The sequence below is a fragment of the Apodemus sylvaticus genome, chromosome 11, assembly GCF_947179515.1.
Source record: "Apodemus sylvaticus chromosome 11, mApoSyl1.1, whole genome shotgun sequence".
NCBI classification, from domain to species: Eukaryota; Metazoa; Chordata; class Mammalia; order Rodentia; family Muridae; genus Apodemus; species Apodemus sylvaticus.
The window spans coordinates 78,946,440-78,963,022 of record NC_067482.1 but is presented as its reverse complement, the minus strand read 5'-3'; the positions used below and the strand labels follow the sequence as shown (position 1 = coordinate 78,963,022).

The window sequence follows — 16,583 nt, the reverse complement described above, 5'->3', positions numbered from 1 at the left end:
GAAAAAGAAAACAAAACAACAACAAAACAAAACAAAAAAAATGAGAACTCTGTCTGCATGTAAAACTACTACAGACCAGAAGAGGACAACAGGTTCCTTTAGAGATGGCTGTGAGCCACCATGTGGTTGCTGAGAATTGAACTTATGACCTCTGGAAGAACAGCCAGTGTTCTTAACCTCCGAGTCAACTTACCAGCCCCAACTTTATTTTCTTACCCTGAACTTTTCTTGTGAAGTTACTTACTCTGTTGGAGCTTCAGTACCAGAGTCTTAAGCAAGAGGGCGCCATATCACCACCAGCTATGGCCATTATAGTTAGGTTGTCCACCTGCCACACGGACTTTTCTAGAAAATGCACAATGAGAAAACATACTATTGAGCAGTCCATAGAGAGAGAGTTTTGTGTCCTATTCCCTTTTATCCCCTGCTCCACTGTGACAGTTTATGTAAGGGACCACTTCGCATCAACCAAGAAGCTCGTAGGCAGTGGCTGAAGAAAGCTTAGGAAGCTGAACCAGTTGCTGGCCCCAGACAGCCTCATCTTGTGCTGCTCGTGCCCTCCACATAGACTCAGCTCCACTGTACCACGGGGAGCGCTGTTTTCCCAAGAGAACTAAGGGCCGCCATCTCTTCCTCAGGCAGAATGTACCAACAGTTCATTCAGCGACAAAGGCCACTCCTGTTGGTGGCCAGTTACCTGGAAGAAGAGAGGAAGAGGTCTCCATTCCCTCTCTGGAACCAAGTTGCTCTCTGTAAGCACTTCAGCTGCTCAGCGTCAGGTGCCCTGTCCACCACCAGCCACTATTTAGAGAACCTCAGGGAGTCCTGCAGGTCCTAGTGTAGACATTGTTCTTCCACGCCCAGCAGGACACTAGCCTAACCGCTCACAAGACTCAGGATCAATTGTCTGGCAGGTCAGTCACTTGCTTGGTCACTGGCACAAGCTGTGGAAAGTGGCCAAGCGGTAACTTGTCTTCTGACTTAGCAGAAGCCCTATGGGGTCATCTGATGTCTCACCTTGGAATCTGAGACTCTAACCCACTCAAGGGCAAGAATCAGGAGATGTGAAATATACACCCTGTGTCTTAGCAATGTGTTGTTGCTGTGATAAAATATCCTGGCAGGAGCAACTGACGGGAGAAAGGGTTTCTTTTGGCTTAGCATCTGGGGAAATCTTCATGCCAGGTAAGGCATGGCAGCAGGGGCGAGGCTGCTGATCACATGACATCTGTAGCCAGGAAGCAGAGGGTGCCCAGCCAGCTTCCTCCTTTATACCCAGTCTAGGACCCCAGCCCACTGACTGGTGCTGCCCACTCTTAGGATGGACCATTCCACTCTAACTTAATGTAGATTACCCCTCCTCCACACTGACTCTGGATACCATCGGGTTCATAGTCATTATCACCATCACACCATGAAGGGGTTTCTATGTGACTCAAGGGATGGCAGCCTAGATGGGACACTTAGGAGGGAACTGGAGGGGTGGCAAAAGTCCTTCTCCTTAGTCACACTCCCCACAACGCAGACCAACAGCCCTGAAACCATCAGCAGAAACGGATCCCTCCTCTTCAAGTTCTTGTGCCAGGAATTTAGTTACGGTGATGTACAAAGGACTGAGACACAAACTTGGGCTAGAGAAGTGGGGGTGGGGCTCTCATGACTAACCTGAGCTTAAATGGCAACAAAAATTCTCCAGCAAACAGGGCCTGAGGCAATTCGTGTTTCATTCTTGCAGCCCTGAAACGTTGAGTAAAACTAAACGGACTAGTTAATTTAACAGAGGGAAACGTCAAGTCAGGATAGCATTCAGGCCGTGGCATGGACACCGTCAGCTGCTTTTAGCCAAGCTTACAGTGAGGATCAGGGTCAGAAAGCAGAGTGGAAAGGCTGGGAAAACGTTCATCCAGAAAAGAGGCACATTTAATGTTGCAGACAAGAAGGGCTTGCTTGTTCAGGAGCGTCAATGCATTGAAAAGAAGCCAAGGGTTTCGCACTGGAACAATCAGAAAGATGCCTTCAGAGGATCTCACCAGTTGGCCAGACCCAACCTATGGCAGGATCAAGAGAATCAAGGTTCATTTGCTTTGAGAGATGTAGAAAATACTGCACATACTCACATAGGTATTTTCCTGTGTTAATCAAACCCAGGTACGTGGGGGATGCTGCAGTCCACCAGGATATGCTTGAGGCTGTGTCATCCATCCTGGTTATGTGGGCATGTAGAACGCAAGATTTACAGGGTCATGGGTCCCACCAGACTCTCAAGGGAAATCATGGGAGGCTAGTCAGAACACAGCGGAATGGTGCTCCCTGTAAGCATCCCTGACACAGCAGCACCTCATGAAGCTGTGAGCGTGAAGCCTGAGCTGCCATGGAGAATCCAAGAGGTAGAGTTGCCAAAAACGGATCTTTAGGAGAGCTGCAGTCAGTAAACAGAGGCAGGCGGGCTTCCCAAGCTTGTCGGTGCTCACATCGGGCACCAGACACCCTGGACTTGATGTGGATTTGCAGCATGTAATGTTCGCCCTGCTGGGTTCTGGTCTCAGTTCTGTTTGTGACACCCTGATCTCTCCCTTTGGAATGGTAATGCGTTCTCTGCACAGGTTATTTTGAGCGTATGTGACTTTCCTTTTCATTTTACAGAGCGTCACAGCTTAGAGGAGGCTTGAACTTAGACTTTTGACTTCGACTGTAGGACAGCTGGAGAGGGAATAATGTATTTTGCATTATGAGATGACTATGATCCCTTAGGAACTGGGGTGGAATATTGTGGCTTAAATACAAAATGTCCTTCATACTCATGTTTGAATGCCTGGTCCTCAGCCTGTGGTACTATTCTGGGGCCATGCTTACCTGGAGGAAGTAGCTTATTAGGGGCATGCCTCAAAGGATTCCTAGCTCCCTGTCCTTTCTCTGATGATAGCCACCATGCCCTGCCCTCTGATGTCCTCTCTATCATGATGGACTGACCATTCCAAAACAATGAACCACTTACATTTTTATTCTGTCACATTTATCTTGGCTATTCTGTCAAACTACAAGAGAAGTAAGTAATACATTAGCACCAGGTGGTCTTTGTGGCAAAGAAAATACAGGCTCTGACAGCTGCTGTCCTGGCAAGGTCACTGCTGAGGGTCATTTGGCTGAGAGTCAATGAAGGGCACATTGTCGGTGATGGCCACTGTAACTTGTCATGAGTTCTGTCACCTACTTTTGTCCCTGTTTGCTCTGCATGTATCGGATAGTAAACAAAAGCCTCAACCCAAACTCCCTGTAAGGGGGGCAGAGCTTCGTAGGGGGAGGGTTGGCTGATGTGACTGGGCACCTATGCCATGGCCTGCCTGTGGGAGTGAGCCCACTGTAGCTGCCCAGGACTGGTAAGAATGATGGCTTTGGGCTGTATGACACCTCCATGAACCCCCAGTGAGAAAGTGGGGGCTCCCAAGAGGCTCAGAGGCTCCAGCAGGCTGAGCTGAGCATTGCTCCACCAGCTGGGCTTTTGAGAGGCTCTGGAACATTCCTTGACATCTCAATGAGGATTTTTTAAAAATGTGTTTATGGGTTTGTTCGCTTGCCATTCAGAGACAGAGTCACATGTAGTTCAAGATGGCCCAAACTCACTCTGTAACCTAGATGGTGCCTTGAATGGTTGACCCTCCTGCCTCCGTCTCCCAAATGCTAAGATTACAAAGTTCCATTTCAACACACCCAGCTTTCAACTATATCCTATAGACTTTTAAAAGTTCCATTTGTTTCTCTCTCTCTCTCTCTCTCTCTCTCTCTCTCTCTCTCTCTCTTTCTCTGTGTGTGTATGTGTGTATGTATGTGTGTGTGTATGTGTGTGTCTGTGTGTCTCTGTGTGTGTGTGTGTGTCTGTGTGTCTGTGCACACGCGCATGCGTGTGTCCTCTATGGAACTTGTGGTGATCAGAGGTCAATTTTCAGGAGTCAGTTCTCTCCTTCCATCATAGAGGTCCCGGGATTGAAGTCGGTCATCTGGCTTAGCAGCAAGAGTCTTTATCAATGAGACATCTTAATGACGACACTTCAGCCAGGATTTTTAAAGGGAGAACAGAAGCCTTTTATAAGCATGGAGAGCAGGAGTGCCGCCCCCCGCCCCCCCCCCACAGCAATCTGAGATCTAGGTCTGTTCCTACAATTTAGGCTCTTTTCTGGACTGCATTTGAAGCCATTGAAATTAAAATAAAATGGATGTAATAAACAGGATAAAATGCCCCCTGTTGCTGGCCCAGAGTAGACGGAACATGAAGCCCCTAGATGGGAGAAAAAGGAGAGCTAAACTCCAAGGCCAGAATTTCACCGGGCTATGGTAATCTGAAAGGCCATTGCCCTCAAATTTATATAGCCTGCTACATAGTTCTTCCAAATAGTGAAATAAGGAATAAACTGGAAAATCAAATTTAAACCTTGATTTAAAAAAAGCCAAACAATTTATTATAATTAAAGATCCAGTTTATTGGGTGCTAGGTAACTAAGAAAGCTAATCTGAGCTATTTTTGTTTTTTCTTAAAGGTTTTATTATTTTAAATTTTTCAAAAAATTATTTTATTAGAATATAGTAAAAGGGGGGAAATATATAAAAAGGAGAAGAAAGGAAGCATGCCTGGTCCTATGGTGGGGGAGAAGGTTTACTGTAGATAAAAGGAAGAGCATAATCAGGCAAGGACATGTGGTAGAGTGTGGAGTGCTCACAACCAGACTGAGCTAGGTCATATGTGGAGAGGGGGCAGGGGAGGAGGGGAGAGGGGAACCAGGTGCAGCAGCCAGGGGGCCCAAAGAAGAGGGGTAACCTCTTGCTGGGCTATAAAGGGAAGAGCAGCTAAGCCCCCTGGGCTGGAGAGTTCAGGGGAGGGGACAAGGTATGCCAGCTAGGAGGACCCCGTTGGACTGAGGGATGCTGGGAGAACCTGGTGGCCAGGTCTGCTTGGATATGTTAAATAAGCACCTCAGCAATTCGTCCACGTGTACTGGCTGGTGTTGTGTGTCAACTGGACACAGTCTGGAGTTATCACAGAAAGGAGCTTCAGTTGGGGAAGCGCCTCCATGAGATCCAGCTGTGGGGCAATTTCTCAATTAGTGATCAAGGGGGGAGGGCCCCTTGTGGGTGGTTCCACCTTTGGGCTGGTAGTCTTGGGTTCTATAAGAGAGTAGACTGAGCAAGCTAGGGGAAGCAAGCCAGTAAGAAACATCCCTCCATGGCCTCTGCATCAGTTCCTGCTTCCTGACCTGATTGAGTTCCAGTCCTGACTTCCTTTGGTGATCAACAACAGTGTAGAAGTGTAAGCTGAATAAACCCTTTCCTCCCCAACTTGCTTCTTGGTCATGATGTTTGTGCAGGAATAGAAACCCTGAGTAAGACACCAGAGTTTGCAACTCAGCATATATTAGTTATAATGTTTGACTTCTCTATGACAATCTCATTACGTGTGTAATGTATTCTGATGACATTCACACTTTGACCTCACTTATCCCCTTCCACTCCTGCTCATTTCCCTCCTCTCATCAATCAGACCCCTTCTGTTTTCATGTCTGTTTCTGTCCTGGTGACTCAAGTTTAAATAGAGCTGCTTGCATGGGAGATGAGGGGTTCTTCTCTGGAGCATCACCAAACCCAGGACAATGGCACCATGATAAGGCTACATCCAAATTCCAGGCTATGTTTGAATTGCAATAGTCTGTCCAGTCTTTTTTTTTTTTTATCATCTAGAACTCTACACTGTATTTGGTGATTCTCGCCCATGTATTAGTCACAGTTCTCTAGAGGAACAAAACAAAAAATATAAATATATAACACAAAGGAGTGATTTATGAGATTAGTTTACACCATTTCATCAGCATAGTCCAACAATGTCTGTTTATACTCTGGAAAGACTGAGGCCCCAGTGTCTGCTCAGTCCATGGGCAGGGAGGGCTAGGGGTGGGAATGATGCCTCAGTAGTCCTGATCTGGTGCTCAAGACCTGGAGGGTTCTTGGAGAGCCACTGACTTTTTGGGGTTTGTTTGTTTGTTTGTTTGTTTGTATGTTTTTCAGTTCATGTCAGAAGGCTGAAGAAGTTGGGTTTTGATGTCAGTGAAGGATGGTAGCCAGGGTGACATCAATAGGGTAGATGCACTCACCAGCAGGCGGTAAAGGAGGGCAGGCAAAACCAAAATCAGACCGTCTTCCCACATCCATGTTTATATCTAGGCTGCCGAGGTAAGGTTCTGCTCACTCTGGAGGAGCGCCCTGCCCTTCAGGAAATACCCTCACAGTGCCACCCCAAGACTCTTTTACTTGATCCCAAGCAAGTTAACAAGATTAACAGGCACAGTCTATATTTGTGGTCATGCTGCTGTTGACAAGAAGTATCTCACTTCTCACCCATTTACTCCTCCAGTCCTTTGCATGTATCTGCACAGACTGCACTGGGTATTTATTATATATACAGTAGTGTGTGTGTGTGTGTGTGTGTGTGTATGATAGGTGGGATTGTGATCTGCACTATGCCAGTGGACTACTTACAGTGGAACACTGACTGATTTGCTGCAGTGGCCTGGCTTTCTTCCATCTCCCACAGAAATGTCTGAGCTATCGATCCTCCCTCCTTTCTAATATTAAGCCCAGGAGACCTACCGCTTTGACTTTGGGTATAAGAGTATAACTCCTTAACGTTCCCTCCAGTACTACGTTTGGCCTTTCCCTTCTTCTCTGCCTCTCCTGCTCTCTGGTACCGTGACCCTGGAGCTCTTCCAGTTGTCTGAAAGCCGTGTGAATTCTCCCAGTCTTACAAGCTTTGCTTGTGCCTAGAGCGTAGTCTGTGTCCCTTTTCTTTTTGCGCCTAGCAGGAGTGCTGTCGGTAGTCAGTCACTATAGCATTTAATACCCGAACAGCCTCAAGCCTAAAATTAAACCTTAAGACTCCAGGCTTGTGCCGGATGGTGGTGGCGCACACCTGTAATCCCAGCACTCTGGGAGGCAGAGGCAGGTGGATTTCTGAGTTTGAGGCCAGCCTGGTCTACAGAGTGAGTTCCAGGACAGCCAGGGCTATACAGAGAAAACCTGTCTCGAAAAAAACAAATCCAAAAAAAAATAAATAAATTAAAAAAAAAAAAAAAAAGATCTGCCCTGCACCTATCCTCTTAGGGTTTGGTTAATTCCAGATGAAGTCAAGTTGGCAGACAACCAAGAACAGGCAGGCAATTGCCAAGTGAATTCGTCCCCCCATGGCACTATTAGATGCTTGTCAAGTGCTTTTCCCTTTGCAAAGCCCTCTGTGGAAAGATCTGGGGTCCTTCTGGGGTTCTGGATTTCCTTCAAGTACCTAAGGGAGTGAGCGAGGTAAATCCACTCGTGATGGTCCAGTGAAAGAGTTGTCCTCTGCCATGAGGTAGCATCATGTTAGCCCTGTCATTGTCTTGAGAGACAATGATAGATGTGTCCTTGCTCTATGGCTGTCTGGGTGCAACAGAAGGACAGTCTCAAGGATGAGGCTATTCCCAGATTACCTCAAAGCAGAAGGTACCAGGGTCCTCCCTTTCAGCTCTGGGCTTCCAGTCTCCTCTCTAGTAGCAACATCTTTTTCTTTGCTTCCAAGATTTAGTGGAGAGGACCTGGCGTGAAGCCGCAGACCCCATTTGAATGTTGGGCTCTTCTCCCCTTCCTGGTGTCCTCAAGGGCTCAGACCGTACGTAGCAGGCATGGCCCAGTATTGCCTCCTACCCCTCCCCTTGGTGGGCAGATGTGGTCCATTGCAGCAAGGCGGTCTCTCCCACTGGTGATCCCAGGCTCTCTCCCAGCTTTCCAGGAGCAAGATGAGGATTTACCTCGAGAGTTTCTTTAGTCTGGAACTATTGCATTCAGGAACCTGACCTCATACCTCCTCTTGAATCCCACAGAAACCAGGGTGAAATGGCCCACACCTGCCGTGGAACCATCAACCTGGCCTCCGCACACTTTGAAACAGAGGACACTTGTGGAATCTTGCTATGCAACGGGGCCAGGACCTACCACCTCAAGGCCAGCTCAGAGGTGGAGCGGCAGCATTGGATCACTGTTCTGGAGCTGGCCAAGGCCAAGGCCATCTGCGTGATGAAAACACAGTCAGGTAGTGATGGTTCAGCATGGGGGCGGGGTGGGCTGGGGAGGGGAAAGGGGTGTGTGTCACAGTAGTCTAGAGGAACTGGGACATTCGGGAACAGTTGTGGCCAGGGAATCCAAGGTAGTGTGGTACAGTTCAGAAGGCCTAAGGTTGACTTGGTTGGATGCACCATCTGCAGGGAGGAAGCTCTTCAGTCAAGGTGTTTGTGGGTGGCAGTCCTGGGGATGGGAATGTTTGGAGTGCCAGGCGCTGCGTGTGCTTTTTTTTTTTTTTTTTAAATAAGAATGGTTATGAGGATTCCAGCAGATGCTTCAGATATTCAGTGATCCAAACCCAGAAGCAGTGGTGTAGGATGGGGGTCCGGAATGGTGTACTGTACCTCAAACTGGTTGTAATTGTGTGCAGAGAGGAGAGTTTCTCAGAGCTGCTGCATTGGCCAGGTTGGACACCAAATCTAATGGCCCAAGCAAAGTCTTCATGTGATCGTTAAGCCAGTAGTTCCAAGAGCCTGTGTATAAAACCCATGGTTGACTCCTGATCCTAGCTACCTACCGTCGTCTCTCACTGGAGGCCTCCAGAGGTGCTGGAGACGGTCATCTCTGTACATGTGCCCAAGCGGGCATCACATGGCTGCCCTTTTCTGTTCAGTTCTCCATCCTAAGTGTGTCCCCTGTTTGTACATAAAAGCATTGCCTTTGTTTTTACAATATGGGTTTTCGTTGTATGGAGGTATCATAGTTCATTTTGCCTGTTGTCCGTGAATAGGCCATTAGGCTGTCTTCTTAAGATGTATTTATTTTATTGGTATGATTATTTTGAACAGACTATTGTGTGTATGTGTGGTGTGTGTGTGTGTGTGTGTGTGTGTGTGTGTGTTTCTCTCAGCATCCAGAAGAAGGTACCAGATACTCTGAGACAGGAGCTATGGACAATTGTAAGCCTTTATGTAAGTGATGGGAACTGAACTCAGGTCTTCTGAGAACAGCAAGTGCTCTTTCTTTCTTTCTTTCTTTCTTTCTTTCTTTCTTTCTTTCTTTCTTTCTCTCTCTCTCTCTCTCTCTCTCTCTTTCTTTCCTTCCTTCCTTCCTTCCTTCCTTCCTTCCTTCCTTCCTGCCTGCCTGCCTGCTTTCTTTCTGGGTTTTTTGTTTGTTTGTTTGTTTGTTTAGGTTTTTTTAAATTTGTTATTTTCGAGACAGGGTTTCTCTGTGTAGCCCTGGCTGTCCTGGAACTCACTCTGTAGACCAGGCTGGTCTCGAACCCAGAAATCTGCCTGCCTCTGTCTCCCAGAGTACTGGGATTACAGGTGTGCACCACCATCGCCCGGCTTTCTTTCTTTGTTTTTCTTTCTTTCTTTCTTTCTTTCTTTCTTTCTTTCTTTCTTTCTTTCTTTCTTTCTTTCTTTCTTTCTTTCTTTCTTTCTAAGATTTATTTATTATATGTAAATACACTGTGGCTGTCTTCAGACACCCCAGAAGTGAGTATCAGATCTCGTTACAGATGGTTGTGAGCTACAATGTGGTTGCTGGGATTTGAGCTCAGGCCCTTCGGAAGAACAGTCAGTGCTCTTAACTGCTGAGCCATCTCTCCAGCCCTCAAGTGTTCTTAGCTTCTGAGCCATTGCTCTAGTCTAAGGCTATTATTTTTCTGTGATGCACAGTGGTCTAGGGAGCCACTTGCAGGTGTTTTACTTGAAGTGTACTTGTGTACAGATTCAGCACTGCAGTGGGGGAGGCTCTTGGGGCTGGCTCGTTCATGAGCTACACCAGGTCATCAACACAGCTGTAGAGAGGCTTAGGCTGGGCCTGGGCAGAACCGCACTTATTTACTGCTAGGGGGCACTTTTGTTACCTAAATGTGCAGAAGGCCTAACTCTCCAGGAGAAAAAGGAATCAGCTCTTTATAAGGGTAAAATTGGTTTCCATAGTCTGCAAGGGAATCTGGGAAGTGTAGTCTTTCAACAGGGAACTATCAGGTTGCGCTGAGCCCTGAGGACCCATGGTCTCTGTGATTGCCTGTGGGAAGCAACTGTGGTAAAGGATGGGTTTGGGCTCAGTCATGCTGTCAGAGAGAGGGAAGCCGAGGCTCACAGAAGCACTGTGAACAAGTGACTCCAAGAGCTTTATTTTCTGTAGTGCATAGGCCGCACTCACTAGGTTAGCCATTTACAGCTATTTATAATTGATTTGTGGGTGTGTGTTTGCACATGCCTGTGTGCATGTGTGTGCGTATGGTGTATGCTTAAGTGCATGAGTGCCATTGTGTGCATGTAGAGTTCAGAGGACACCTTGAAGATTTACCTTTTGGGTTCCCAGGTTGGAAGGAACTTAACTAAAGTGCCATTGCCTGCTGAGCCTATGAAGCCATTCTGTTTTTGGTTTTTTGGATTTGTTTTTTTCGAGACAGGGTTTCTCTATATAGCCTTGGCTGTTCTGGAACTCACTCTGTAACCAGGCTGGCCTCGAACTCAGAAATCCGCCTGCCTCTGCCTCCCAGAGTGCTGGGATTACAGGCGTGCGCCACCACCGCCTAGCCTATGAAGCCATTCTTAAGCAAACCACCACATTCTACTCCCTGCTCCCCACAGGCTTGTAGCCACATTGTAGTGCAAAATGCATTCACTCCAACTTCAAAAGTCTCCGTAGTCTTTAACTGTCTCAACAGTGCTAAAAAGTTTAAAGTCCAAAGCCTCTTTTAAGACTCAAGGCAATCTTTTAATTGTAACACCCTGGAAAACTTAAAATAACCAATTTACATACTTCCAACATACATACTTCCAACATCCAAAGCCTCTTTTAAGACTCAAGGCAATCTTTTAATTGTAACACCCTGGAAAACTTAAAATAACCAATTTACATACTTACAACATACATTGTATTGTATACATTATTATTATACAGAGTATACATTATTATTCCAATAGGGGACATAGTGAGGAAATACTGAACCAAAATAGGACCAAACCCAACAGGGCAAACTCCAAATCCTGTAGATCCACGTCTGATGTCAGGGGCTTCGGCATCTCTGCCTTTCCAGCTTTGCTGCCTGCAACACCCTTCTCTCTCTCAGGCTGGTCCCACTCCTCTGTGCAGCTCTCCTTGGCCAATATCCCACATCTCTGTCACCTCTAATGTCTCCAGGAAACCTAGGCTTCACTTCCACACCTTCCTGCAGGGCCTCTCCTGACACACAGCTGTCCTCGGTGATGTTCCTTAACCAGAGCCCCCCTCACTCCTGTATCCTTTGTGACTCTAGAATCCCAAGGCCAGCGCTGTAAAGATGGCTGCATGCTTGGGATGGAGGCTGTCCCTCTCCTTGAGTTAGACTAGAAGAAGCTTTTATTTGTTGTTGCTTCAGTCACGGTATCTTTTTAAGAACCAGATAAGTCCTGAGGCCTTTTTTATAAGTGGAGACGTGTTTGTTGGGGTCTTTCCTTGAGGCCCCCCTCCTTCATTCCATTTCAGATCAGACCCCTCCTTAATCTCCTTCCCGCTTTCAGCACAAACCTTGGCTCCAACATTAAGTTTCCTGAGTCTCCTTTTCTCCTCAAACTGTACATTTTCTATTTGTTTTTTTCCCTGCTTGCCTGTTTTTCTTTTAGATCTGCTTAAGAATTATTACTAATAATTGTGCAACAGAGTCAGTATTAGGGTGTCTTGAAATTTCCACTGTCAGCATTATTAGTCCCAAACTCTCCAACTTAGCCTCAGGAAGATTCTTGAGATGAGGCAAAAGCAGCTCTGCCAAAATATCACAAAAGTGGTCTTTAGCCCTGTTGCTAATATTATTCCCCTCTGAAACCTCTTGAGCTGGGCCTCCATAGTCCACGTGGCTCTCAGCACTACTGTCTTCCAAACCCCTACTAGGATGACCCATTGTGCCCTGCTTACAGTGTTTAACTTTTTTCCTTTTCCAAAGTACCAAGGTCTTCCATATTACACCAAAAATAGCATGTTTAGGCCTGTCACAGTGATACCCCACTCCTTGTACCAACTTCTATCTTAGTTACTGGTATATCACTGTGATAAGACACCATGACCAAACAGTTTTCCAGGAACTATGGCTTCAGGGGTTTAGAGTCCATAACCATCCTTGTAGGGAGGCATGGCAGCAGACAGGCAGGCATGGCACTGAAGTAGTAGCTGAGAGCTTAAATCTGATCCACAGGCACAAAGCAGAGAGAGAGAGAGAGAGAGAGAGAGAGAGCGAGCTGGGAATGACATGGGCTTTTGAAATCTCAAAGCCAACCCCGTAGTAACACATCTCCTAGTCCTTCCCAAACTGGGGACCAAGCATTTAAAGATATGAGCCTTTAGGGTCAGTTCTCATTCAAACCACCACGAGGGCAAAGAAAGTACTTTGAGATGGTTGGAAATGAGAACACAGTATAAAAAAAATCATGGTGTACAGAAAGAGTAACTCTAAGAATTTTTATGGTTATAAAGATACATAATGACAAACCTGCAGCGAAACAGGAGACTCAACAAGCAGGAAGAGAGGACTGCCATCACTAAAACCAGACTACTCGAAAATGGCGTTGTCTTGTTAGCACGTGGCCTGCCCCATACAACTGCTGATCAGTTGTAAGCAGCCAGACCCCATCACGGAAAGAAATCAGGCCACGCCTTCCACTGCTGTTTCCTGCAGACTGGTTTTGTGTCAGTGCCTTTTCCAACCAACGTTTGTCTCTTGTCTTATTTCTAACAATCATATTCCCACAATATGACCTTGTGGGAATAAAGAGAAATATGTACAGTCGGATGACCTAGAAGAGAGGAAATGGGGAAATGTTTAAACACGCATGCATCACCATGACTAACTATAGAAGTCTTGACATTTATAAAAGAGTGTTGCATGGGAATTGAGATTTTACAGCAAAGAAAACCCAAGACCAGATGGTATCACTGGTCTTAAGAAGAATGTCTACCAATCCAATCAAGGGGAAAAAACTCAATAGGAAGAAATGCCTCTTATTTTATGCAGCCAGCCATTGATACCAAAGCCACCAAACACATGACAAGAAGACTCGCCCATCATCCATTATGACCACAGAAGTAAACAAAATCTAACAGAGTATGCTAAAGGGTTGTGCTCCGTAATTAAACAGTATTAATTTCACAAGTCCGAGGAGGTTCAAAATAAGAAAAAACAATCAATGTAATGCACCAGTTTGATTGAAGGAGGGCACATAATCTTCTCAAGTAATGCAAGGACAGGATTTGACAAATATCCAACACTCTTTCGCAATGCAATCACTCAGTAAGGAATGGAGAGACGGCTCAGCGGTTAAGACCACTGGCTGCTCTTCCAGAGGACCTAGCAACCACACGGTGGCTCACAACCATCTGCAACTCCTGTTCCATAAAATCTAAAGCATTTTTCTGACTTTTGTGGGCCCCAGGCATGCATGTGCCATACATACATGCATACAAGGCAAGGAGAGTCTGTGCATTTAATATCCTTGGTGAGCTTGGGCCTGGCTCTGAGCGTAGCAGTGGGGTCAGTGCCCTTGAGAGTCCGTTGCGGAGCCCGTGTTGCATGGCACCCTCTGGGGATCTGCTCACCTCCTTAGGGGAAGTGCTGAGGGTTGTGGTTCCTCTCTGCCTGTCACCACAGGGACAAGTGATCATGAGTTCTGGTCCAGCTTGGGCTACAATACTGAAACATTGGCTCTAAACACCAAAGAAGAAAAATGCAAGTCAGAAAAGGCGGGGTATACAGATGAGGGCAGAGAACAGGGCACACCCAGGCTCTATGGTGCAAAGGGAACCAGGACTGAGAGGAACTTAAGCTGGTTTCTCTGCTCAGCCCCTGAGAAACAAAACAGAGCACACAAGATGTGTGAGTTCCGGACACAGAGGGGTTGCAGCTGAGAACCGGGCCCTGCCGCAGGCCGAGGGTTTGGTATGGTTATTCTGAGCTAACTTTCCATTTCTATAACTTCCCACTTTCCACGTTGTGAATTGCTATATAGTAAGCAGCACAGGCAGAGTGTGAGGACCAGGCCTGGTCTGCTCCTGGGTAAGTGCCTTGATCTCTCAGTGCCTCAGCCTCATCTGAGAAGTAAGCAGTTGGTTAGGGTTTCTCTGAAGCCTCCATCTAGTTGTACCATGTCTTTAACTGCTCGGTTCCTGGACGGATTGCATGATAGTATATGGGAAAGGCACACTGTGGGTACCAGTGTCTTCATTCCTGGGAGCCATGCTGTGGGAAGTGTACCCTAGCTCACAGATGCCATCCTGCCCACAGCTGGTGGCAGAACAGCCCCACAGAGGGGCAGGTTCCAGTGTGTGGGTCCCTTGGACTGCTGCGTGTTCCCCTGAAGCATTGACCCCAGGCCTAGGTGCTCTCTCTAGGGTCACAGTCCCCACAGAGTCTGTCATGTTGGGATATGAAGGGTCTCTCTTGAAAGGTTCCTGTTTGGGGTCCCCAGCTGCTGGAGCTTATTTCAGGGAGGGGGTCTGGTAACTTTCAGAGGTGGGATTGTGCAGGAGGGAGGAGGTCACTGGGAGTGTCCCTGGGGGAATCCTGTCCCTGTCCCTTTCCGCCCCTTTCTTTGCTTGCTGTCTGCCATGAGTGAACGGAACTCCTCTGCCACACTCTCCTCACTCTGATGTTCTGCCCAAGTTCATGAGACCAAGCAGCCTTGGACCAACTACACGATAAACAACTAATATAGAGGTATCACAGGTGGCTGCAGGGGCTTTGGCCAGGCTGTCCCAGCAGACATGACATACTTTCCGAGGGAGTGTGTGCCAGTCGGAACAGCTGGCTGAAGGGAAGAGTGGTTTTTCTCAACTAACTCTGCCCCAGCTTCTCCAGTCAGAACCAGCTGCTGGACCAGGACTCTGGCCTGCAACCGATGCTTTCATGACACCCAGACACCTCTGCACACCATGGAGACAACTGTCCACTTGGGCACATAAAATTTACCCCATGGGCTTTTCTGCTCTGTGATTGTGCCCTGGACTTGCCAGCTGCCCAGGGAGACTGAAGGAAGAGACATTCCCAGCTCTGCAGCCATTCTGGTTATGTAAGAAGTCCCAGCTCCTCTCCATGCTCAGCTCACTTACACTTTTACCATCATCCCTGCAGGGATGAGCAGCATAAACCGTACACAGCCTGCTGGAAGCGTGGCTCCCCCGCCCTCCCCACGCCCTGAGGATCACGGCAGGGCTTGGAGCAAAGGGCTATGGATATGAAGGGACACTAAGGGCAGTCACCAGCCTGTCCAGAACCTGGCACTCAGACCTCTGGCCAGGAGGATGATGGATGGGACAACTGGGTGGGCTCAGTGGTGAGAGTGCAGAAGCCACGATCTGTCCCAGGAGGCCCAGCTGTCTTCCGTGGCCCCTCCCTCTGCCATGATCCCTACCAATTCTCCTGGGATTTTACATCCGAGGGTTTGAACACAGGTTGAAAAGTGGGTGTGAGTAATGGCTACCTCTGGGCTGAGCTTAGGAAGACAGATGTAGCATGTAGCCTGCAGTGTGGACTTGTTATGACCAGGTTTTGGAGGCAGTGAGGTCCTGCAGCATCACATGACTCAGTGGTCCTTCCTACACCTGTGTCTTTTCCCTCTGCTCTGCTGGATGATGGCTCTCATGGCCCCTGGTCCGTGGAAATGGGGCATGGAGGAAATACTATCATACCACAGGTGCTAAACCTCAAGAAATCAGAAGCTCACTGTGCTTGCAAAAGCAAAACTGAAATGATCCTTCTGCTACCTGAGGGGGTGGGTGTTGGGGGCAGGGGAGAGGCAGAGGGGAGACTAAACTTTCTCTCAGTGTGGGAATGCATAAAGGAATTGATGTTAGCCAGTCACTGCAGGCTTTTGCAAGCGGTGTGAGAGGCCCGGAGTCTGGACACCACTTGCACTAACTTTGCCTCTTGAGAGTCCTGTGGCACGTGTCAGAAGCTCCGTCTCTGTAAATGAATACAACACACTTATGTGAAGTTGCCGATTCCCATACACCCCTCAAACGACCTTCACTACTGTCTTTCTGTATCCCAGGGCTACGCCTGGTAAAATGTCCCATACACCCTTCAAACGACCTTCACTACTGTCTTTCTGTATCCCAGGGCTACGCCTGATGCGGGAAACTCAGAGGTGAGGAACTCACTGACTAGGGTGAGATGCGCAGCCTGGACTCCAGTGACCCCTGTAAAGGGGAAGAGAACGGAGCTTTGGGTGCAGTGAGTGGTCATGGGAACAGGGATCCTGTTGTGTGACTGTTTGGGGGAAGACATGATCAAACACCTCCCTTCAGACAGGGAACCCATGGCAGACCAAAGTATGAGCATTGCTAAAATCCATCCGGATGAACCAGTGAGTTTTACTGGTGTTGCTTACCAGAGCAGAAATTACTCAAAGACAGCTGCATTGCCAAAGCCCGCCCCAGCATGGGCGCCTGCTCACAAAAGCCAGAGGGAGCCTTGGAGCACACTGCCCAGGCTGCAGGCATCTCAACAGGTTGGAGGAGGGTGT

At 47.7% G+C, this 16,583-nt stretch overlaps 1 protein-coding gene across 2 annotated transcripts in view; it reads left to right on the top strand.

Moving 5' to 3' along the window:
• The window catches only part of Osbp2 (oxysterol binding protein 2), a 154,282-nt gene that overhangs the window by 35,424 nt on the left and 102,275 nt on the right, over positions 1–16,583 (top strand). For both annotated transcript variants that reach the window (XM_052199114.1, XM_052199113.1), the window contains exon 2: positions 7,896–8,104. In XM_052199114.1, coding sequence (XP_052055074.1) covers positions 7,896–8,104 — 209 coding nt within the window. The remainder of the gene's footprint in view (positions 1–7,895; positions 8,105–16,583) is intronic.